This window comes from Artibeus jamaicensis, unplaced genomic scaffold (assembly GCF_021234435.1).
Source record: "Artibeus jamaicensis isolate MK-2021 breed Jamaican fruit bat unplaced genomic scaffold, CSHL_Jam_final contig_335, whole genome shotgun sequence".
In the NCBI taxonomy this organism is placed as follows: domain Eukaryota; kingdom Metazoa; phylum Chordata; class Mammalia; order Chiroptera; family Phyllostomidae; genus Artibeus; species Artibeus jamaicensis.
The window spans coordinates 7,187,013-7,210,601 of NW_026521800.1; the positions used below are offsets into that span (position 1 = coordinate 7,187,013).

General features: G+C 38.1%; 1 protein-coding gene across 1 annotated transcript in view; it reads left to right on the forward strand.

Moving 5' to 3' along the window:
* The window catches only part of SYCP2L (synaptonemal complex protein 2 like), a 76,309-nt gene that overhangs the window by 32,092 nt on the left and 20,628 nt on the right, over positions 1-23,589 (forward strand). Inside the window, exons 16-25 of the mRNA XM_053664114.1 lie at positions 6,361-6,454; positions 6,960-7,057; positions 7,922-7,979; positions 8,083-8,167; positions 17,202-17,250; positions 19,239-19,389; positions 20,001-20,050; positions 21,742-21,868; positions 22,869-22,942; positions 23,095-23,164. Of these exons, the coding sequence (XP_053520089.1) occupies positions 6,361-6,454; positions 6,960-7,057; positions 7,922-7,979; positions 8,083-8,167; positions 17,202-17,250; positions 19,239-19,389; positions 20,001-20,050; positions 21,742-21,868; positions 22,869-22,942; positions 23,095-23,164 (856 nt within the window). The remainder of the gene's footprint in view (positions 1-6,360; positions 6,455-6,959; positions 7,058-7,921; positions 7,980-8,082; positions 8,168-17,201; positions 17,251-19,238; positions 19,390-20,000; positions 20,051-21,741; positions 21,869-22,868; positions 22,943-23,094; positions 23,165-23,589) is intronic.

The following is a 23,589-nucleotide window of genomic DNA, read 5'->3' on the forward strand; positions in this document are numbered from 1 at the left end:
GTGAGGCAGAGAGAGAGAAGGCAAAGGTGGCATCCACTGGCCTCTATTTTGGAGAGTACCTCAGTAGCCTCTGTGCATGTTCCCAACCAGAAATCTGCCCCTCTCACCAGATCTTCAGGAAAGCAAATAGGCCTTTTTCAAAGAAAATCTGGGGGGGGGGTGTTTTAGTCTACTGTGTGTGCTGTGCCATAGGGGTGATAGCCAGAAGAGAACTGTCTCTCCGGCTGTTATAGTCCTATGGGACACAGGAATGCAAGCCCTGATGGCTGTCAGTACCAGGCAATCCAGGGGCATAGTCTGGGTTGCAGCCACCAAAACTGGGGCACCAGAGGTAGAAATGGGTACCAGATGTATGTACAAGCTGCTCTCTGGGAGATCTTGGTACTCTGGTGCATGGCAGAGGGAGAGTATGAAGATAACACATGCCCTCCAAGGCCTCTGGAGAGGTTCACAGTCAGCCCTAAGTTGTATGTTTAATTAGAAACCTGCCTCTCCGGCAGCAGCTAAAGAGATAAGTGAATAGGCCTTTTCTGCATAAAGACTGGGCATCTCAATCTTTTGTGTGTCCTGAGGGTGGTATCTAGTTAAGAAAACTCTTCATTGGTTGCAGTCCTGAGTTTAAGCCCTGCTAGTCACAAGAGCCAGACAATTTAGAGGTGTTCCCTGGGTTGTACCTGTAAAAATCAAGGTACTAGTTGAGAGTACAAGCTCCTATTCAGAGACATTGGCAAGACAAAGTAGACTATAAAGATGGTGCTTTCTGGCTTCTGTCCTTAGATGCCTGGCACTCAGACTGAAGTTTTAAGATAATCAAATAAGCTTCTTTTCAGTGGGTTGCTTCCTTGCAGGGCCGTGGGGAAGGCAAGTGAACCCTTTAAGAACTGTTTCTCACAGAAATCAGGAAAAAATGTCCCATTTGATATAGCAACAAGAAAAAATAAAGTACCTAGAAATAAACCTAACCAAGGAGGTAAAAGACCTGTACTCAGAAAACTATACAAAAGTGATGAAAGGAATTAAGGAAGACACAAACAAAAGGAAGCATGTGCCATGGTCATGGATTGAAAGAATTAACATCAACAAAATGGCCATGCTACCCAAAGCAATTTATAGATTCAATGAAATTCCTATTAAAGTACCCATGACATATTTCACAAATAAAGAACAAACATTTCAGAAATTTATATAGAACCATAAACAACCCTGAATAGCTGCAGCAATTTTGAGAAAGAAGAACAAAGCAGGAGGAATCACAATACCTGACACCAAACTGTATTACAAGGCCACTGTAATCGAAACAGCCTGGTACTGGCATAAAAACTGACAGACCAATGAAACAGAACAGAGGGCCCAGAAATAAACCCAAGTCTCTTTGGTCAATTAATAGTTGATGAAGGGGGAAATATTAAATAGAGCAAAAATAGCCTCTTCAACAAATGGTGTTGGGAGATCTGGATAGCTACATACAAAAAATTGAAATTTGATCACCAACTTAGTTCATACACAAAGATAAATTCAATGTGGGTAAAAGACTTAAATATAAGTTGTAACACCATAAAAGTCCTAGAGGAAAACATTGGCAGGAAAATTTCAAACATTCCAGGCAGCAACATCTTCAGATGATGTGTCCCTTACAGCAAGGGATATAAAGGAAAGAATAAACAAATGGGACCTCATCAAATTAAAAAGCTTTCAAATGGCTAAAGAAAAGAGCATTAAAATGAAAAGAGAACCAACTGTATGAGAAAACATATTTGCCACTGACACCTGGGACAAGGGTTTGATCTCCAAAATATATAAAGAACTCACATGACTCCACTGCAGGAAGACAAACAACCCAATTAAAAATGGGCAAAAGACTTGAACAGACACTTCTCCAAGGAGGACATACAGAGGGCCCAGAGACATATGAAAAGATGCTCAATATCGCTAGAGATCAGAGAGCTGCAAATTAAAACCACAATGAAATACCACCTCACACTGGTCAGAATGGCCATCATAAACAAATTAACAAACAAGTGTTGGAGAGGATGGGGAGAAAGGGGATTCCCAGTGCACTGTTGGTGGGAATGCAGACTGGTGCAGCCACTCTAGAAAACAGTATGGAATTTCCTCAAAACTAAAAATGGAACTGCCTTTTGACCCAGCAATTCCACTGCTGGGATTATACCCTAAGAACCCTGAAACCCCAATCCAAAAGAACCTATGCACCCCAATGTTCATAGCAGCACAATTTACAATAGCCAAGTGCTGGAAGCAACCTAAGTGCCCATCAGTAAATGAGGGAATCAAAAAACTATGGTACATTTACACAATGAAATTCTACACAGCAGAGAGAAGAAAGGAGTTTATACCCTTTGCTACAGCATGGATGGAACTGGAGAGCATTATGTTAAGTGAAATTAGCCAGGAGGTGAGGGACAAATACCATATGATCTTACCTTTAACCAAAACATAATCAGCAAAAGGAAAAAGCAAACAAAATATAACTGGAGACATTCCAATGAAGAATAATCTAACAATTAAGAATAATCTAACAATAGCCAGGGGTAGGGGGACAGGACAGTGGAGAAAGGGTTTTCAGGAACTACTATAAAGGACACATGGACAAAACCAAGGGGGAGGGTGGAGGAAGCAAGGGAGGGAGGTTTGTTTGGCTGAGGTTGGTGGGTAAGGGGTGGGGAGAAAATGCAGACAAGTGTAATTGAACAACAATAAAGTAATTTAAAAGAAAAAACAAAACTGTTTCTCACTTTGTTATAGCCTTATAGGTCTCATGGACTCAAGTCCCAATGACCTTTCAAAGCTAGATAGTTGGGGGGTTTGTATTGCAGGTGCAAATCTTTTTTTTCTTTTTTTAAATATATTTTATTGATTATGCCATTACACTTGTCCTATTCCCCCCTCATTCCCCTCCACCCTGCACACCCCTCCTCCACCATCCCCCCCTTTAGTTTATGTCCACGTGTCTCAAATTCTTTAGACTTTATATTTCCCATACTATTCTTGCCCTCCTTCCTATCTATTTTCTACCTACTGTCTAGGCTACTTATTCTCTGTACCTTTTCCCCCCTTCTCTTCCTCCCACTCCCCTGTTGCTAACCTTCCTTGTGATCTCCATTTCTGTGGTTTCACTCCTGATCTAGCTGTCCTGCTTAGTTGCTTTTGTTGCAGGTGTGGTTGTTAATAACTGTGAGTTTTCTTTCCTTTCACTGGCCATATTTTTTATCTTCTTTTTCTTAGATAAGTTCCTTTAACATTTCATATAATAATGACTTGGTGATGATGAACTCCTTTAACTTGACCTTATCTGAGAAGCACTTTATCTGCCTTTCCATTCTAAATGAAAGCTTTGCTGGATAGAGCAAGCTTGGTTGTAGGTGTTTGGATTTCATGACTTGGAATACCTCTTTCCAGCCCCTTCTTGCCTGTAAGGTCTCTTTTGAGAAATCAGCTGACAGTCTGATGGGAACTCCTTTGTAGGTGACAGTCCCCTTATCTCTTGCTGCTTCTAGGATTCTCTCCTTCATTTTAATCTTGGGTAATATAATTATGATGTGCCTTGGTGTGTTCTTTCTTGGGTCCAACTTGTTTGGGACTCTCTGAGCTTCCTGGATTTCCTGGAAGTCTATTGCCTTTGCCAGATTGGGGAAATTCTCCTTTATTATTTGTTCAAATAAGTGTTCCACTTGAGGCTGTTCCTCTTCCCCTTCTCTTACTCCTATAATTCAGATGTTGGAACGTTTAAAGATGTCCTGGAGGTTCCTAAGCCTCTCCTCATGTTTTTGAATTCTTGTTTCTTCATCCTTTTCTGTTTGGTCATTTTTTTCTTCCTTCTAGTCCATTCCCTTGATTTGAGTCCCAGTTTCCTTCCCATCACTATTGGTTTCCTGTGCAATTTCCTTCATTTCAATTAGTTTAGCCTTCATATGTTCCTCTAATTTGTGGCTATAATCAACCAGTTCTGTGAGCATCCTGATCACCAGTGTTTTGAACTGTGCACCTGAAAGTTTGGCTGTTTCTTCACTGCTTAGAATTATTGGCTCTGGGGCTTTGAGCTGTTCTTGAGCCATAATGTTTTGGTCTGTTTGTGCCTGTTAAGTATGAAGAGTGGAGCCTTAGATGTTCACCAGGGAGGGGCCACCCAGGTTGCTGGGTTGTGAAGCTGTATGTGAGGGCAGGGTCAGAGAGGGGCAGTGGTGTTTGTTCTGCTCTCTCTCAGATTTCTGTCCCCTTTGCCACTTCCCACAAGCAAATTGGGCCCTTCTGGTGCTGGTTCTTGGGTGTGTCAGCTGGTATACCCTCCAAGACCCTGTGGGTCTCTCCAACAAACTCTCTGTGAGCCTGGGAGCCTCTCCCAGCACCTTGACCCTGAAAGTCTTTCCAATTGGTGCATTCAGGCTCTAATTCCTGTTTCTGGGGCCGTAGCCTGAGGGGTCTGTCTCAGTGCTCGCTCCTTCACTTGGTTTATCTGCTCACACGAATGCGTGACCATGGTCAGCTAGCCGCCTTGCGCCCTCACTGGGTCCATCCATTGCCACCCCATGCCTGGAAATCTGCCAACTGCAGCTTACACTCCTGGGTGGGTTTGACCCAGTGAACTTTCCTGCTCAATCTTTCTGCTGACTCTGCTGCTGACTCTGCCCCTCTTACTGGTCTGGCTGAATGGTTCGTTGTCAGACTTTCATACAGTTCAATTTTCTGTGTTTGGCTGTGTTTTTGTTACTAAAACTTCGTTGTGTTTAAACTTAGTTGTGCAAGGAGGCACCGTGTTTCCACCTATGCCTCCATCTTGGCCAGAAGTCAGGTGCAAATCTTAAAAATTGGGGTACCAGATGTGGGGGTTCATACCCTTTACTTTTCAATGAGAAATGTGCAGTCTTGAGTTCCTTCCTGATTGTGAGTTACCATGCTCTTGGTGGGGTTTATGGTGAGATTGTGTCTCAACATTTCTTGCTTTCTCTGTAGTTTTTTCTTGTTCACCTGATCTGTAGGAATCATTCAGCTACATTTGGTGTTTTTTTCCCCTCCAGAAGAAATTTTACTTCAGCTATATGTAGCTGAATATTAGTGTGCCTGTGGGAGGGGGTGAGTTTAGGATATTTCTACGTTGCTATCTTGAACCAGAACTCCTTGTTGGGTGTTGATGTGAACATTTAATTAAGCAGAAGGATTGATGTCTTTCATATCATGTAATAAGTAAGAGCTGAGAGTACTGAGTTTTAAACCCAGTTCTTCCTTTTCATATATCATCCTAACTATGTAGGACACAATGCCTCTTTGTGCCTTGAAATGCTTTATTTTATTTATTTTGAATAATTGAATTTTTTCCAGGATATTATCACCTCCTTATATTATTCCAGAAGTTCTGAGGATACCTGCTGTGGACTTGTTACTTCTTTATCTCTCAGCTCCTTGAGGATGGAGGGGAATCACTGGGAATAGGGTCTCTTTGGGAATTTTCAATAGTTCTATCTGTTGGTCTTTTCTTGTGGAAATGATCTGAGCCTTATATAGACTGCTATTATCTCACTAAGTATAATATTTCCTATTTGTATACAAGAGCAAGGAGACTATCATAGACAGTAAACACAGCAAAGAAATTTGTGGCAAGAAAACATAAAACACTATGGTATGGTCAATAGGGGTGGAATTAAGATATCGGAGACCTGAGGGAGCATGCATTTGGCTGTTATCCTTTTGGCTTTAGTTGTATAGAAAATCATTTTATGCATGCTAAAGTGCACTATACATATAATTTCCAAAGACTTACCCATGAGAAGACCATTTCATGAAGATGAGAAATAGAAGTAGAATTAATCAATTAATGAAAATACCTTTTCCATCATACTTCAGTGAGTTGGCTTGACACTATAGGTTTGCCTTCATGAGAAATGTCAGAATTACATGTATCTCCACATTTCACAAAGTGAATAAAATATTTTGGGAGAAAATTGGGCTTTGCATCCTATTAAGCCACAGTTCCTTGAGCACTAGCCCCTGTGATGAAGGGGTAGGGATGGCGAGAGCCTACAGTTGGGAACTCAGCACACTCATCCTGAGAGCTTCAGTTCCTGAGTAAAGCAGGGATAGAAGTTACAGGCCTCAGACTTGGGAGACAGGAAACAAAGGCTGTGAAGACTCCAAGATGGGAGGGGCTGAGAGCAGGGAAGTGGTAAGCCAGAGATTTTCTGGAGGATGGAGGTAGGCCAGAAGCTGGAAACAGTGAAATGACCCTTCAAAAGAGGACAAGGTGAAGACAAACTTCTAGTCTATCGATGTGCTGTTTCTGAGCTTTAAATTTTCCTTAAAAATTTTTTAAAAGATTACTGGTTTTAAAAGTCATGTGGCTTCTTTTAGATGTTACCTGTCCAGACAGAAGTCTCCTCAGAACTTGTTGATAAGTTTAACAAAGAAGACACCGAGATTCCTATCGACCATGAAAGAGAGACAGGTATGTTAGAAGATAACAAATTTTTCTACTCTGAATATTTGTAAAAATAATGATAAAACCTTACTTGGAAGAGGTCACTGAAAACCTATGATCATGTAAGAATAATAAATTCATTATTTTACTTTTAGAGAAAGAAAACCTGCTAATAGTCTTAAATCGTTTTCCCCACCTAATACAGTTTCTCTTCTGGGTCAACTGGAAATGAAAAAGGAGGAAAAAATGATGTGGGTGGCAGGCAGCAGGGGACAGGGTATGCAGGGGCCTATCTACAAGGCTGGCCTTGTACAGATCAGGTAGCCCTTATGAGTTACAGCCCACAGCTATTTTCTGCAGTTCCTATAGATTTCCAGTCTGAGATTGGAGACCTGATCTAATTTACCAGCTTTTACCAAAAGATGGGGATGTCCCTGCACTGAGGGTCCCACAAAGAGCAATTGGAGAGTGTGCTCACTGTTGTGCATGAATACTGTTATCACTTTCATATACTCTTTTCTTAATGTGATAGACCAGGCAGAAGAATCCACTGAGCTGGCAGAGTTAATGCATGCTGAAGCTGACAACTGCCTAACAACTCCCCCTTTAAATGACCAGTCTGAGCTTGCTGTGAGTATGGGGAGCTGGATACAAGATTCTGAACTCTGTCCACTGGGTGGAAGCTGCCTCTCCTGGCATGTAGTCCATTTTCTCCTGGCCAACCATCTGCTTCTTTTTGACCACCCCCTTCTTTAGATTATTTTTGCCCACCTTCTTTATGTGTTCTCTCTTTTCTTTCAATTTGGTTTTCCCATGGAATGAGTGACTTGGCTGGGTCTGTCTCATTCCCTCATTTGGGATCTAGCAACTGAGATGTAGGGAAAGGAGCCTAATCTTTGGAGATAGACCTGGTTTTTACTTAATACCTGTGGGACTTTGGACAAATTACTTAACATCACTGAGCCTGAAGACTCTCATCTACAAAACGGAAATAATAGCTGGTTCTCAGTGTGGACCTCTAGGATTAAAAACAGAATGTGTGTATAGCACCTAACACACTGCTTAGCATATGTAGGGTTCTGCCCCTTTCTCCTTTACTTATATTGGATTACCTGGACACATCATACTGAACTGTGTTGATAGTATAATGACTTAAAAAAAACATACCAAAGGTTATTCCTCTAGATAGTTGGTCCCCTTGGGAAGTTCTGTGCTTAGTCCAACAATTCTGACACTATTGAAGACATTTTTGTAAGTTTTCCCTTAATGTTTCTTTTAGTAACTTTGGAACACTCTGATTGTCTTTGAGAGTGGCAAATTTCTCCTGAGGGTGAATATTGATTTTTTGGAACAGCTAACTGTAATGAACGAAGAGCCTAGTATCTTAGTATTCAATGGAAACAATTTTCTTTGGAGCTATATAGTGGCTCCAAACTAATGATAAAAGAGACCTTTGAAGGCACCATAATGAAATACATATTTTTTTTTCTGCAGCAAACAAAGATAGCTGATAGTTCTCCTGAAAAATTGAAACTGGGTGATACACAGCAAGGTCAGATTTTTAAATCTATCATAAATAAGGCTTGGATGGTATATTTATATTTAAATATTTACTCGAAAAACTTAACATTTTTGTTTTTAATTTTCACCATTAGAAGTTACTTCAGTACATGAATTTTCTCCAGATTTACAAGGACAATCAGTAGAAATTCTGGTTCCTAAATTAAAAGACAAATCTAGGTAAGTGTTTTTCAAATCAAATATAAATGATGTAGATTTCTGTTAATGTAACTGGTTAATGTACAAGTCAACTGTCTGAGTTATCCCCCTTTTCTGCATATGGCCACACCCCACACAAGGAAAGGGCATTGTGTGCAGTTTCTATGGAATGATTGGAGCAGTGGTAGAATGTTCTCCTGATCTATAGGTCTGTGGTTATACCCCCAGTATAATCTTTAGTAATGTATTTTTCTGCAGCAAAACATTGAATAACCCCAGCCAGAAAACTTATATTCCAGGCATTAATTTAATTGCCACTATGCCTCTGAAGCATGGGTCATAGGACAAGTGATATTTTTATAGCTTTGAGATATAATTAAAATGAAATAAACTGTACATATTTTAAGTGTATATATTTTATTGAGTTTTAACATATGTCTGTGACCACAAGCACATGATGACCATATCCATTATCGACCAAGAACTTTTTCCTGCCCCTTTGAAATACCTCCCTCCTGCCCTATTTCATCTCCTACCACCACTGCAATCACTGATCTGCTTTCTGCTACTGTAGATAAGTTTGCAGAGTTAAAAATCTTATATAAATGGAACCCAAACAGTGTGCACTCTTTTTTTCTAGCTTCTATTACTTTAATTATTTTGAGATTCATCCATGCTGTATGTATCAGCAGTTCATTCTTTTATATTGCCCAGTAGTATTCCATTGTATGGCATGAGTTGTTTATCCATTCACCTGTTGATGACATTTGAGTTGTTTATCTTTTTTGTTGTTGCAAGTAAAGTTCTTAGGATTCATGTATAAGTCTTTGCATGGACACGTGTTTTCTTTTCTCTTGGGTAAATACATAGGAGTGGAATGGTTGGATCATTGTTGGTGTATGTTAATTTTTAAAAAACCCTGTCATACTGTTTTCCAAAGTGGTTGCAGCATTTTACATTTCCATCAGTAGTCTTCAAGAGTTCTAGATGCTGGACATTCTTACCAGTACTTGGTAATATGTTCTTTATTATAGCCATTGCAGTGGAAGTGGTGTTGAGCACCTTTTCATATATTTGTTTTCCATCTATGTATCTTGTTCAGTAAAGTATCTTCAAATCTTTTGCTCATTTAAAAAATGGATTATTTTTCTTTCTTATTGAGTTATAATAGTTCTTTTTTTAAATTTTATTTAGTTATTTTTCAAGTACAGTTTTCTGTCTATTCCTCCCATCCCAGCCCACCCCGCCCCGTGCTCCCCACCTATAATAGTTCTTTATATATTATACATACAAGTGTTTCGATCAGATATATGTTTGCATATATTTTCTGTGTCTCAATGATTTTTATAACAGTGTATTTTGAAAAAGCAAAAGTTTTAAATTTTTGTAACATCCAATTTATTGATTTCTTTTTTAATACTTAATGCTTTTTTGAGACATGCTTAAGAAATCTTAGGCAAACTCATGATCAGTATTGTTTCTTATGTTTTCTTTTAGAATTTTTAATTTTAGATCTTATTTCAGTTTGTGAGTAATTTTCTATATTATGTGAGGTAGTGGTTGAGCATCTTTTCCCTTCCTTGCTCCCTCTCTCCCCCCATCCCTTTTTCTCTGTCTTCTCACCCTTTCTCTCTTCTTTCTTTCATATGTTTGTCCTGTTGTTTCAGACCATTTATTGAGACAATTATTTTTCGCCCATTTAATTTTCTTGGAAACTTTGTTGATGATCAGTTGACCATATCTATATAGATCTATTTGTGGACTCTATATTCTGTTCCATTGATCTGTTTGTCTGTCTTTCCATATTATCTGAATTACTATAACTTTGCTATCATAATTACTATTTTCCATTTTGAAATGAGGTAGTGTTAGTCTTCCATCTTTGTCATTTGTGTTCAAAGTTGTTTTGAATATACTAGGTGTTTTGAATTTTTATACAAATTTTAGAATCAACTTTACAAAAAAGTCTGTTAGGATTTTGACTGGGATTGTGTTGGCTTTTTAGATCAATTTAGGAAGAAGCAACATCATATAGATAATATATCTCTTTATTTATTTAAAACTTTTCCTCTCAGTAGTGTTTCATTGTTTTCAATGTGTAAATCTTGCAAATATTTTGCTGAATTTATCCCTAAGTACTTCATATTCTCTGCTATTATAATTTTTTTAATTTCAGTTTTTGAATGTTTATTCTATAGAAGTGCAGTTGATGTGTGTATATTGGTATTATATCCTTCTTAAGCCCACTTACTAATTTTTCCATACTCCATTTGATAGAATTTTAGTTGCTGTGCACATTTTAAGTACTTAATTCCCAGTAAAGTACAAGAAATGAGCAGCTTGTTGTCTTTACTCCTATAGCACAGCCCCAGCAACAGTTGTGAGCATGACTGGAACAACTGTATTTGTAGGTGATATGATCACCTAAGTAGCTAGTTTGGTGAAATCTACAAGAAGGCTGATAGAACTAATAAGTAAACTTTTAAATGTATAATTGTAGTTTTAGGAATTATGGCAAAAATATATGTAATATAAAACTTATCATCTTAACTATTTTTAATTTTCAATTACAGTTGATATACAATATATCAGTTTCAAGTATACAGCATAGTGGTTACACATTTGTATAACTTACAAAGTAATCCTCCTAATAGGTCTTGCATGCCCACCTGACACCATAAATAGTTATTGCAGTATCACTGACTGTATTTCCTATGCTGTAGTTTACATCCCCTGATTATTTTGTAACTGCCAGTTTGTACTTCCTAATCTCTTCACTTTTCTCACCCAGCCCCCCCAACCTCGATTCCATCTGGCAACCATCAGTTTGTTCTCTGTACCTATGACTTTCTTTCTTTAGATTGCACGTATAAATTAAGTCATATGGTATTCGTTTTGCTCCTTCTAACTAACTCATTTTAATCAGCATAATGCCCTCCATGTCCATCCATGTTGTCTCAGATGGAAGTATTTCATTCTTTATTAAGGCTGAGTAATATTCCATTGTTTATATGTATGACTTCTTTGTCCAGTTGTCTGTTGATGGGCACTTGGTAATTTCCATGTTTGGCCATTGTAAATAATGTTTTATTGAACATAGGATGCATAAATTTTTTAAATTAAGTATTTTGTATTTCTTTAGATAAATATCTTGGAATAAGATTGCTTGAACATATGGCAGTTCTAGTTCTCAATCTTTTGAAGTGTGTTTTTTTATGCTGTTACAGTTGTCCAATATTTTTTCTCCCCTTTATTTCCCTCCACCCAGTGCCACCCCTCCTACCATCATTACCCCGCACCCTCCATCTTAGCTCATATTTGTGGATTGTATGTATAAATTCTTTGGCTTCTCTATTTCCTATACTATTCTTAACCTTACCCTGTCTATTTTGTACCTACCAATTATACTTGTTATTCTCTGTACCTTTTCTCCCATCCTCCTCTCTCTCCCTTTCTGCTGATAACCCTCCATGTGATCTCCATTTCTGTGATTTTGTTCCTGGTCTCGTGGTTGGCTTCGCTTGTTTTTTATATTTTTAGGTTCAGTTGGTGATAGTTGTGAGTTTGATGTCATTTTACTAGTCATAGTTTTTATCGTTTTCTTAGATAAGTCCCTTCAATATTTCATATAAGGGCTTAGTGATGATGAACTTCTTTGACTTGACCTTATCTGGGAAGCACTTTATCTGCCTTTGTATTCTAAATGATAGCTTTACTGGATAGAGTAATCTTGGATGTATGTCCTTGCCTTTCATGACTTTGAATACTTTCCAGACCTTTCCTGCCTGTAAGGTTTCTTTTGAGAAGTCAGCTGACAGTCTTATTGAAACTCCTTTGTAGGTAACTGACTCCTTTTCTACTGCTGCTTTTGAGATTCTCTCCTTATCTTTAATATTGGGTAACTTAATTATGATGTGTCTTGATATGTGCTTCCTTGGAACTCTCTGAGCAGGACTCTCTGAGCTTCCTGGATCCCCTGGAAGTCTATTTCCTTTTCCAGACTGGGGAATTTCTCCTTCATTATGTTTTCAAATAAGTTTTCAATTTCTTGGTCTTCTCTTTCTGGCACCCCTATGATCAGATGTTGGAACATCTAAACTGTCCTAGAGGTTCCTAGGCCCCTCCTCCTCCTTTTGAATTCTTGTTTCTTCGTTCTGTTCTGATTGAATGTTCTTTCTTCCTTGTGCTCCAAGCCGTTGATTTGAATGCTGGTTTCCTTCACTTGGCGGTTGGTTTCCTGTACATTTTCCTCTATTTTACTTTACATAGCCTTCACTTCTTCCCCTACTTTGTGACCATACTCAACCATTTCTGTGAGCATTCTGATTACCAGTGTTTTTAACTCTGCAACTGATAGGTTGGCTATCTCATCATCGCTTAGTTCTTTTTCTAGAGTTTTGATCTGTTTTTTTCATTTTGGCCATATTTCCCTGTCTCATTGCATCTGTTACATTGTAAGGGACAGAGCCTTGGCTCTCCTGGGTGGGGCAGGCCTTTGCTTGGTTGTGTCACTGTATGTGGGGGAGGGGTCAGAGAGGGTTTAAGAAACAATGCTGCTTTCTCCACTCTTGCCCTACTTTCACTTCCCCTGCTACCCACAAGCCAATTGGGCCCTTCTGGTGCTGACTCCTGGGTGGGTGGGTTTGTGTTCATTGTAGGACCTTGTGGGCCCCTCTAACAGAGTCTCCTGTGAGACTGGGAGTTTCTCATACTACCACGCTGACCACAGGTTTTTATAGTCAGAGATATTGAGGCTTTCTTTTACTGCCTTGACCCCTAATTTATATGGCCTGTCTTGCTCCCCAGTTGTTTCTCCTGGTTTATCTGCATGCAAATGTGGGACCACCAGCTGTTACCTCACCCACCAGGTCTTCCAGCTACCGCCTTGCTGCACATCCTTGCCACCCTGGCTGCCTGTCTCCACCCCTCCTTCCAGTCTGGATGAATGTTTCTTTTTTAACTCCTTGGTTGTCAGTCTTTTAAATAGTTTGATTTTCTGCCAGTTCTGGTTGTTTTTTGTTTTTAAATTTCTTGTTGTCCTTTTGGTTGTGTGAGGAGGCAAAGTGTATCTATCTATGCCTCTATCTTGGCCAGAAAGTCCTATTTTTAATTTTTTGGGGTAACTCCATACTGTTTTCCACAGTGGCTGCATCTGTCTGCATTCTACCATTAGTGCAAAAGTCCCTTTTCTCTGCATCCTTGCCAACACTTGTTTGTTGTTTTATTGATGATAACCATTCTGACAGGTATAAGGTGATGTCTCATTGTGGTTTTAATTGTGTTTCTCTGATGATTAGTGATATTGAGCATCTTTTCATAGGTCTATTGGCCATCTCTATGTCCTCTTTGGAGAAATAGCTATTCAAGAGGACAATATATATATATTTTTTAAATTTTATTTAGTTACTTTTCAAGTACATTTTTTTTTCTCTTCCCCCCCCCCGCCTGGTCTCCCCCCTCCCTCCCATCCCCCCCCCCCCCCCAGTCCTCATCTCTGTGTCTTTCATACTTGTTCCTCAAAATCCCTCCCTCTTTTTCCCCTTAAGTTCCCTTCCCTCTCCCCTCTGGTTGCTGCCCACTTGTTCTCTATTTCAGCGTCTTTGTTTTTATTCTGTTTGCTTGTTTGTTTTATTCTTTAGCTTCCTGTCAAAGGTGAGATCATATGGTATTTGTCCTTCAATGCCTGGCCTATTTCACTCAGCATAATGCTTTCCAGTTCCATCCATGTTGTTGCAAAAGGTAGTAGTTCCTTCTTTCTCTCTGCTGCATAAAATTCCATGGTGTATATGTACCACAATTTTTGGATCCATTCATTTACTGATGGGCACCTAGGTTGCTTCCAACTCTTGGCTATTGTAAATTGTGCTGCTATGAACATTGTGGCGCATAGGTTCTTTGAAATTGATGTTTTAGGATTCTTGGGGTATAATCCTAGCAGTGGAATTGCTGGGTCAAAAGGCAGGTCAATTTTTATTTTTCTGAGAAAATTCCATACTGTTTTCCATAATGGTTGTACCAGTCTACAATCCCACCAACAGTGAACTAAGGTCCCCTTTTTCCCCACACCCTCTCCAACATTTGTTGTTTGTTGTTTTGTCGATGATAGCCATCCTGACAGGTATAAGGTGGTGTCTCATTGTGGTTTTAATTGTGCATCTCTCTGATAGCTAGCGATATTGAGCATCTTTTCATATCCACTCTGTCCGATTTCAAGAGGACAATATTTTTAAGACGCCAATTTCCCCCAAATTATCTATAGATTCCATGCAAATTCAACTCAAATCCGAGCAGAATTTTTCATTTGTTTGTTTGTTGTTTGTTTTGGATGTGGAGAAAAGGGAATCCTAGTGCACTGTTGGTAGAAATGCAGACTGGTGCAGCCACTGTGGAAAACAATATGGAATTTCCTCAGAAAACTAAAAATGGAACTGCCTTTTGACTCAGCAATTCCACCGTTAGGATTATACCCTAAGAACCCTGAAACTCCAATTCAGGAGAACCAGTGCACCCCAGTGTTCACAGCAGCAAAATTTACAATAGCCAAGTGCCGGAAGCAGCCTAAGTGCCCACCAGTAAATGAATGGATCAAAAAACTATGGTACATTTACACAGTGGAATACTATACAGCAGAAGGAAAGAAAAAACTTCTACCCTTTGCAAAAGCATGGATGGAACTGGAACACATTATGCTTAGTGAAATAAACCAGGAGCTGAAAGACAAATACCATATGATCTTACCTATAAGTAGAACCTAATTAACAAAACAAACAAGCAAGCAATATATAACCAGAGACATTGAAATTAAGAACAAACTGACAGTAATGAGAAGGGAGGTGGGAGGGAAGAATGGCAGGGAAATGGGGTAGGGTTTTCAGGAACATCTGTGAAAGACACATGGACAAAGCCAAAGAGGGGTGGGATCAAGGGTGGGAAGTGGGATGGTTGGGGTTGGGAGGATTAGAGGAGGGTAAAATGGAGACATCTGTACTTGAGCAACAATTAAATTTAAAAAAATTTAAAGTTAAAAAATATAATTATTGATAGGTATGTATAAAAAAGAAATTGTCAAGTTACTTCTAAATTTTAGATGGAAATTTAAACATCTAATAATTGCCAAAACAGATTTCATAAAGAACTACAAAGTGGGAGGGCTAACACACTACCTGTTTTCAAGACTTTTTATAAAGCTAAAATAATCAAGAGAGTATGGTTTTGGCATAGTGATATATAAATAAATGGAATAGACTAGGAGTCCAGAAATAGACCTACCTATCTGTGAACAACTGGTCTGTGACAAAAATGCAAAGACAATTCAGTGGCAAAAGGATAGGTTGTTTTTTTCCCAAAAAGTGATGCTAGGACAATCAAATATCCATACATGCAATAAAATACATAATTTTTTATCTTTACCTTCTACCATATAAAAAACTCACTAAATTGATTATAGACCTAAGTCTAAAACTTATATGAAAGAACACTTAAGAAAATATTTGTGAGCTTGAGTTAGCAAAGATTTCTTAGATATGACATCAAACATATTGTCTATAAAAGAACAAATTGATAAATTGGACTTAATTAAAATCAACAACTTCTGCCCTTTGGAATATAGTGTTAGGGAAGTGAAAAGACTAGCCACATACTTGGAGAAAATATCTGTAAAGCATATATCTGATGAAGGACTATACCCAAAATATATTAAGTATTCTCAAAATAATGCCAAGTCAAAGAAGTCAGGCAAAAAAAAAACAGTACATACTATATGATTCCATTTACATAAAATACTAGAAAATGCAAAGTAGTCTATAGAGACAGAAAGTAGATTGATTGTTGCCTGGAAATAAAGGTTCATTGGCTGTTTCATTCTTTTTTAAAAAAAATTGTGTTAAGAACACCTAATATGAACTCTACTCTTAACAAAATTTTATGTGTCCAATATAGTATTAATGTTCGTAGGCACAATATTATATGAAAAACCTATAGAATTCATTTACCTTATATTACTGAAACTTTATAGTTGTTAAATAGCAACTCCACATTTCCCCCTCCCCTCAGCCCCTGGACATCACCATCCTATTCACCTTTTCTACAATTTTGACTCTTAGATGCCTCATGTAAGTGGAATCATGCAGTATTTGTCTTTCTGTGACCAGCTTATTTCAGTTAGCATAATGCTCAAGTTCATCTATATTGTTGCATATTGCAGGATTTCCTTTTTTCTAAAGGCTGACAGTATTCCATTGTATTTATATACCATACTTTGTTTATGCCTTCACTCATCATGGGCAGTTGGATTGTTTCCATATCTTGGCTATTGTAAATAATGCTGTAGTGAACATTAAAGTGAACATATCTATTCAAGATTCTGATTTCAATTCCATTGGATTTATGGGATTGCTGGATCATATAATTGTTTTAATTTTGTTTAAAAATTGCCATACTATTTTCTATAGTGGCTACATCATTTTATATTCTTATAAACAGTATGTAAGGGTCTAGTTGCTCCAAATCTTCACCAACACTTAATTTTTTTATAATAGTAAACTATAAAAGGCAAAATAGCAAACCAAAATATATAAGGAACTCCTACAATTCAGTAGCAAATAAGAAGAATCACCTGATTAAAAATATAGGGAAAGGCTTTGAATAGACATTTTTCCAAAGAAGACATACAAATGACAAACAGGTATATGAAAAGATGCTCAGCATTACTACTCATCAGTTGATTCTAAAGTAGAGCCAGACAAACACTGCTCTGCAGCTTTGCCACAGCTCACTGCTTGCTTGTACTTAGTTGTACCCTGCCTTCCTCTCTTCATGCCTGACAGAGAAGGGCTCAACAAAGGTTGGTTTGCTTTAAATAACAAGTTGTCAGGCAGAGGATCTGTGGAAATGGGTTGCAATATGATAAGTTTGTCTATGTGACGTGGTATTCGCCTGCACTGGGCTCGCATTTGACAAAGGGCACATGAAGGAGAAAAGAACTTGGGGCTGTGAAATGAGGGAAGGAGAAGGTGAAGGTGGTACAGTTCTGCTGATTCAATATATTTTGTTTTAGGCAAGAATCTGCTTTCAAGGGAGACAGTAAGGAAGAAACAAGGATGTTGGTAATTGAACAACTTTTATTGTTTGGGGACATTACTCCCAAATTTTATGTTATTTGCATACCATCTTAAAAATTCATCATGGCTCTGCTCTTTGTCTCTATTTTTCTCAATTAAATTTATCTTAAACTTATTTTAAAGGGAATTATTTCACTTTCAAATGGAAAATCAGCATCAGTTGTAACAAATGGTATGTAAACTGCCAAATAAATACAATGGAAAATAACAAAGTTATCAAATTGAGCTGTAGTTTTACTCATATTAGGCTTTCAGGAGTAAGCAGAAGAGAAGTGTTGAAAACCTACAAACACTTGAGATTTATCCTGAGTGGAAGCAGACATGTTAATGAATAGAAATTTTTTACTCTGAGTCACTAGCTTCGTTTTGTTTCTCTGTGCACCAACTTACACATCTCCAGTATGCCTCCCACTTGGCTCTAAATATGTAGTCAGAGCATTTAAAAAAATCTCTATAATTAACATTAAATGGAATTTTTTAAAAATTTGAGATCATGAGCTTCAAACAAATGAGTTAAGGCTCTTTCTGGCTTGCTTTTAGCAATGGTTCTCACTCTCCACTGCCCAGTCTTCTAATTGGAATCACCAGGGGAGCTGATGAAACTACTGAAGCCTGGATCCCCTCCCGGATGATCCTGACTTAATTGGTCCACAGTAAAGCCCAGGCACTGGGATTTTTTAAAACCCTCCTGGTGATTCTAATATGCAGCCAACTTTAAAAACAACTGCTCTGGGTACTCATGTTTTCGTAAGTAACTTTCAACACTTTTTATTATATGAAACTAAAGAAACTGGGAAGCCTTGCTGTGTGATATTTTTACTGGGCAAATTCAGTAAAGTGATGCTTTCTCTTTACAAGACACTGGGCTGAGGAACCTTTGAAGAAATGCGGGCGGTTCCCCCAACTCTTCTTATTCTTCTCATAAGAGTAAGATGCAAATAGGCCTGACTCCCAGAGTTCCTTTCAAAAATGAGTTCTCTACAAAATACTGAGCTGCTAAACATTTTAAATTGGGTCTTTAAAAATAAATTCCTCTTAAAAACAGATAGTTTACCATCCTTAAGGTTATGGGTTGTATTTTCATAAACAGGGGTGAGGCTGGTTCCCACCCTAAGCTGATTCTGCGCTTTGCCATTTTAGGCACAGGGTGGAGCTATACAGTGGATAGGTGTCAATTTGAGAAGAGCATGTGAGGTACTGTGACCATTCAGTATTGTGGATTCACGAGAATCCTCCCTGGCCTGAAATGAGGAGCTGTTAGGAGCTGAGTGCTGGGGTCCCTCTAGAGGCATGGTGGTGTGAGGACCAGGGCCCCAGAGGGACACGCAGATAGGGCTCAAAGAGAGATATATTATGTTAAAGTCAAAGCATATTTCATATTAAAATTAAGCACAAACATTTATTTGTCATAGCATGTATAAAAACAAATGCAAAACAGAAAAGGATTAAAAATATATAAACATTAATGTACAGTTGAATAACCCACCAGAACAGATTAAATTTGCCCAAATCTCAAAACTTTATAATCCAGGTCCAATTTCAAAAGGCTAAGGTTTAAATAGAAATGACTCCCTCATTTTTATTTTAGTTCCTTTAAAATGTAGACATGCATGTCTTTGCAAAAGTTACTTTTGTACTTCGTTTTGTTGTTCAGGTTAGTATTTTGAAGTGACAGTGTTGATGATACTGATACTGATGATACTGACGTGCCTCCGGTTTTAAACAGTTACCTAGCATCTCTTCAGGTGCAACATCTGATTAGACAAGATTTGGTCATCCTTTACAACATTGGCTTGGTTGAGAATTGACTGATGAAATAATCTGTTTCCTCTTCCGCTACTTACTTCTCTGTCTGTATTATGTAAGGAACCCTGTTACCCCTCTCTTGTCTAACTTCATAGTGATATGTTTAATGTTACATAAAGAGTTCCCACACCCCTTTAATAGTGCTCATTTGCTATCTGTGTTTGTAGAAGTTCGGTTACAGGAAACACCTCTTCTCAGAGAGCAATCAAGATTCAAGTTCTAGTAGCACTGCACTATCTTGGACCAATGACCAAGATAGGAAATCCCTAAAACCATATCCTGGTAGAAGAAAGACAAGAACTAGAAGTAGCTTAAAAAGTAAGTTTGGTGTGTGTCTTCTTCCAAGTCGTTTTTCAAATAAGCAAGTGGGTATTTATTTCTCCATATGTGATGAGAGAGGGTGCCAAAAAATTGTATGATCATGTGAATCTCCTTCCCTGCTACAATTACATTGAGAAGGCAAAATGTACCTATGTGAAACAGTATAAAAATATTGAAATGGCCAATGACTGTTAAGTATGAACTGTATGTACATAGTGGAGTAGGAGGTCAGATAAGAGGAATCTGATATGAGCTGGAATCATCAGAAAAAGTTTCAGGGGAGAGGAGGGTGGGACTTGAGCTCATCATTGGGGAAAAACAGGTTTGGAGAAGGAGAAGTGGTGTAAATTAGGTAAAACTACAAGGACAAACTGAGGACATGAGGACAGTATTCAGGAACGTAATCTGGAGCAGAACATTTGTGCTGGGTAGTGAGGAACAAAATTGAATCATTACAAAGGAATCTTAAGAGCCAGACATTTGAGCCAGCTGTAGGAAATAAAAATTGCTTCTCACTGGGACATGTATAATTGGGAGAGGGATAAATGAATTTTTATATTTCTCCTAAGTAAATGTATCCATTGTACACTTTTCCCTTCATTTTTTAGTCTTGCCATTTTCCCCTTCCAGTCTGGGCAGTGACCATGAGAAAGACCAAGTAAGTAAATTTTATCTGGGCTGCCTGTGCATTAGCATGGCATAGGTTGATCTGTTTAGGGTTAAAGAGCACCTTTTTCTTAAAAAAAGATAAAACTTTTCAGAAATATGAGAATAACAAAGCACTGGTATGTAAGCCACTGTCAGTAGAAACTGGAAGGACTTCTAAATATTTAGAATGAATCTTGAGTAAAGGTTTAGGCACTTTTTTCATTGTTCTCAAATGTTGCTGAAAGATTATAACAGTGTGTACAATCTGGGCTGTTCTGATTTACTGCAAATGTGTGCTCTTTTGAACTCACTTTTAAAAATAAACTTCTTCATTTAATTCTTCCCTTAGTGTTCAGTTTGTTGATATGTTACTTCCAAAGCTTTTAGAGATTTAAACATTTAAATCTTTATTTTGCAAGTGGTTTAAATGCCTTCAGGGCTATATAAATATTGAATAGACCCTCAAAGTTTCTTAATTCCCTTCACTATCTTTGTTTTATAGCAAAATGGTTAAGAGTATGAACACCAGTGTCCTCCAGACCAATTTTGAATTGCCTAATTTTTCCTGTGATTAGCTGAATTGTCTCTCTCAGCAGTTGGCTTTTCTTTCTTGTTAATTAAATGAGACCTATCCTGTCTGGCTGCCGGGATTCTGAGGGGTGGACAACAATGTGTTCAGTGCTCCAATCAGAAGTGGATACCCGCCCGAACCTGCCTTCCTCCTTCAGCCAGGGGACTGTGGTCCTCTGTGAATCTTAGAGGCTCTGAGGCTCTGTAATGACAGAGGTTCCAGATGAAACCTATGAGCCAGAGGAAGTACCCCAAATGTTTGTTTAACCTGAAATAATGTGGTCAGAAATAGACCAAATGAATAGTTTTTAGTAAATGCATCTTTTATTTTAAATAAGCACCAAAGAAACATCAAAGTTTTGAGAATCCATAAATTGAAGCTCTGTAAGTGATAGGAACTCTATGCTAATTTTCAGTGAAGGTATTGCTGACTTTGTACAAATATTGGCTTTCAAAGTTTACCTCTCTGTGTTGGAATATAAGAGAATAATTTTGAGCAAGGGTCAGCTGACTTTTTCTTTAAAGGGCCAGAGAGTAAACATGTTTGACTCTGTGGCCACAGGGTTTCTGTGGTGACTGTTTAGCACTGCCGTTGTAGCACACAGGCTGCCACGGACAACACCGGAATGCACGAGTGTGCTGTGTTCTGATAAAATTTTATTTACCAGAACCTGATTTAGAGCAGTGGTTAACCTGGTATAAGGGGACTAAATGGTAATGGAAAAAAATACCATAAAGTTAAAAAAAAACTTTAGTAGTTATCAGAATGACCAGGGTGACTTGTTAAAATATAGGTAGCTGGGTCCTGTCCCCAGAGTTTCTGACTAAGTAGGTCACGGGTGGGGCTGGAGAACTGGCATTTCCATCAGGTTCCCAGTGTTGCTGATGATGTGGTCTGGGACCTTGCTTTGACATCTTTGATTTGGAATTGCTTTCAATTTAGAATTATTAATTAATATATGACTTAATGTGCTCCAACTCTGGGATCTTATAGTTTTAGTGTTTAGTTTCAAATGGAGCAAATCTAATATTTAAACCTGTATAAAGGATATTGGAAATGTCTTGGAATTTTTGGTAACTTGTCTAGAGTGATTATGAATGTTAACACTTCTAAAAAGTACTACATTTTAGGCTAAACTTCTAACACCATTATGGAAAGATACCACCAGGCAAAATAATGCCATGCCTCCAATTTCTGGAACAAAATTTAAGGGTAGTTCTGCCCTTTTAACTCCTGAAGTTTCTGCCCAGAAAACAGGTACTTAATTTCTGATGATTTAAATAGAAAAAAATTATATTTGGGGAAAAGCAGTTTGAAGTAAATAAAACACTTGTCATTTATGTTGAAGAAAGTGTGAAGATATGATTGTTCTTGAATAATCTCATTGGCAAAAGATAGGGGATAATTATGTTTTAATTTTACTTTAAAATTTGAGATCAGCTTGTACATAAGAATTGCTGGTTCTTTTTTTTTTTTTTTTAAAGAGGCAAGGAACTCAAATGATGACTTGCTAGCAGAGGCTGGTAAACTTTTTCTATAAAGGACTGGATAATACATATTTTTTTTGCTGTTTGGTGCCTATTATTTCTGCATCTATTTAAGTGGTAGCACAAAATCAACCATAGACAAGATGTAAAACAATGAGCATGGCTGTGTTTTCATAAAACTTGAATTATAAAACTATGTGGCAGAAGGGCCTGAAGGGCCAGAGTTTGCCAGCCCTTGGCCTATGAGGTATCTTAACCCCCACTGAATTTCATTAAAACTATTTGCATCTTTTAAAGGTTTCATTCACTTTTATCATTCTGCAGTTCGTTGCCAGGCACAGAATGGCTCTAAGAAACCACAGCTGACAACCTCTTATTGCGGCTGCTGCTGGCAGAAAGGAAGTAAAGGAGAGAAACAAGCAGAGAGGAAAATTAGCATTAGAGAATAAGAGGAAATTGGGGAGTAGAACTAAGAGAGAGAAGAAGGAGAGGGATTGTAGGCTGGGGCAGTAGATTGGTTGCCCATGAATTTGGGGCCAGATGGGCAGCTATAAAAAGTGCTGATCTGAACTGGCTAATTATACAAACCTGATCACCATACATGCCATGAGAAACACAGTCAAGGTTTTTTTGTTGTTGTTTCAGTAGGTACTGTGTAGCCCCCTTTTTTGGTGGTGAAATTTTATACATAAAGGCATAGCGAAATGTTAGTGCCTGAAGTTGCTTCTTAGTCCATTTATTCCCTTGAAAATGTTCTCTCTAATACTCAGAACTTCAAAGTCCCTACCCACTGAGCAGTCTTTCTTCATTGGAGCACTCAGAAGTTGAAGAAAATTTACCTAAGGTACTCTTTAATTGTTGGGTTTTTATCTGATTTTCCAGGATTAATGTTATATTTGCATGATGTACTGCTTATTCCTTCTTAAGGGATAATAAAACATTTTTTATTTTGATACAAATACGTATATATTTGGCCTGTTTTTTTCTTTTTTTAAGACTGTGAACCAAGAGCTATTGATGAAAAGTGCTAACCTCAAACATAAACTGGAAAATCTGGAAGACAGAGGTGAGAGAATACTAAACTCTTTTTGTAGAGTGAAGCAAAATTATTGGAATTTGCAGGCTGCATTATTCAAATTGCAGCAGATGAACTCTCTTTACAGAATGATGATTGCCAGCAGCTCCAAATGTGCATGAAGGTCAAGGGGAGGAACAGAGGGCTTCATTTAGGAACAGGAGTGTCTTAACATTGAGAAGCATATAGCTTGGAGGCCCTAATTCTGTCAACCTGCACAACTGGTTTTTGTCCTCAGAGAAGAGCTTAGTGGGGGCACTTACAGTTTATCAGAAATGCTTGAAAAGGTTGTGTGGCCAAGTTATTAAAATTTCCAAATTCATTTATCATGGTAACAGTAATATGAAGGTTTCCAGGCTAATCGACAATGTGGTGAATGAGTATAGTGCCACACTGCTGTTTAGGATGTTTGTGAA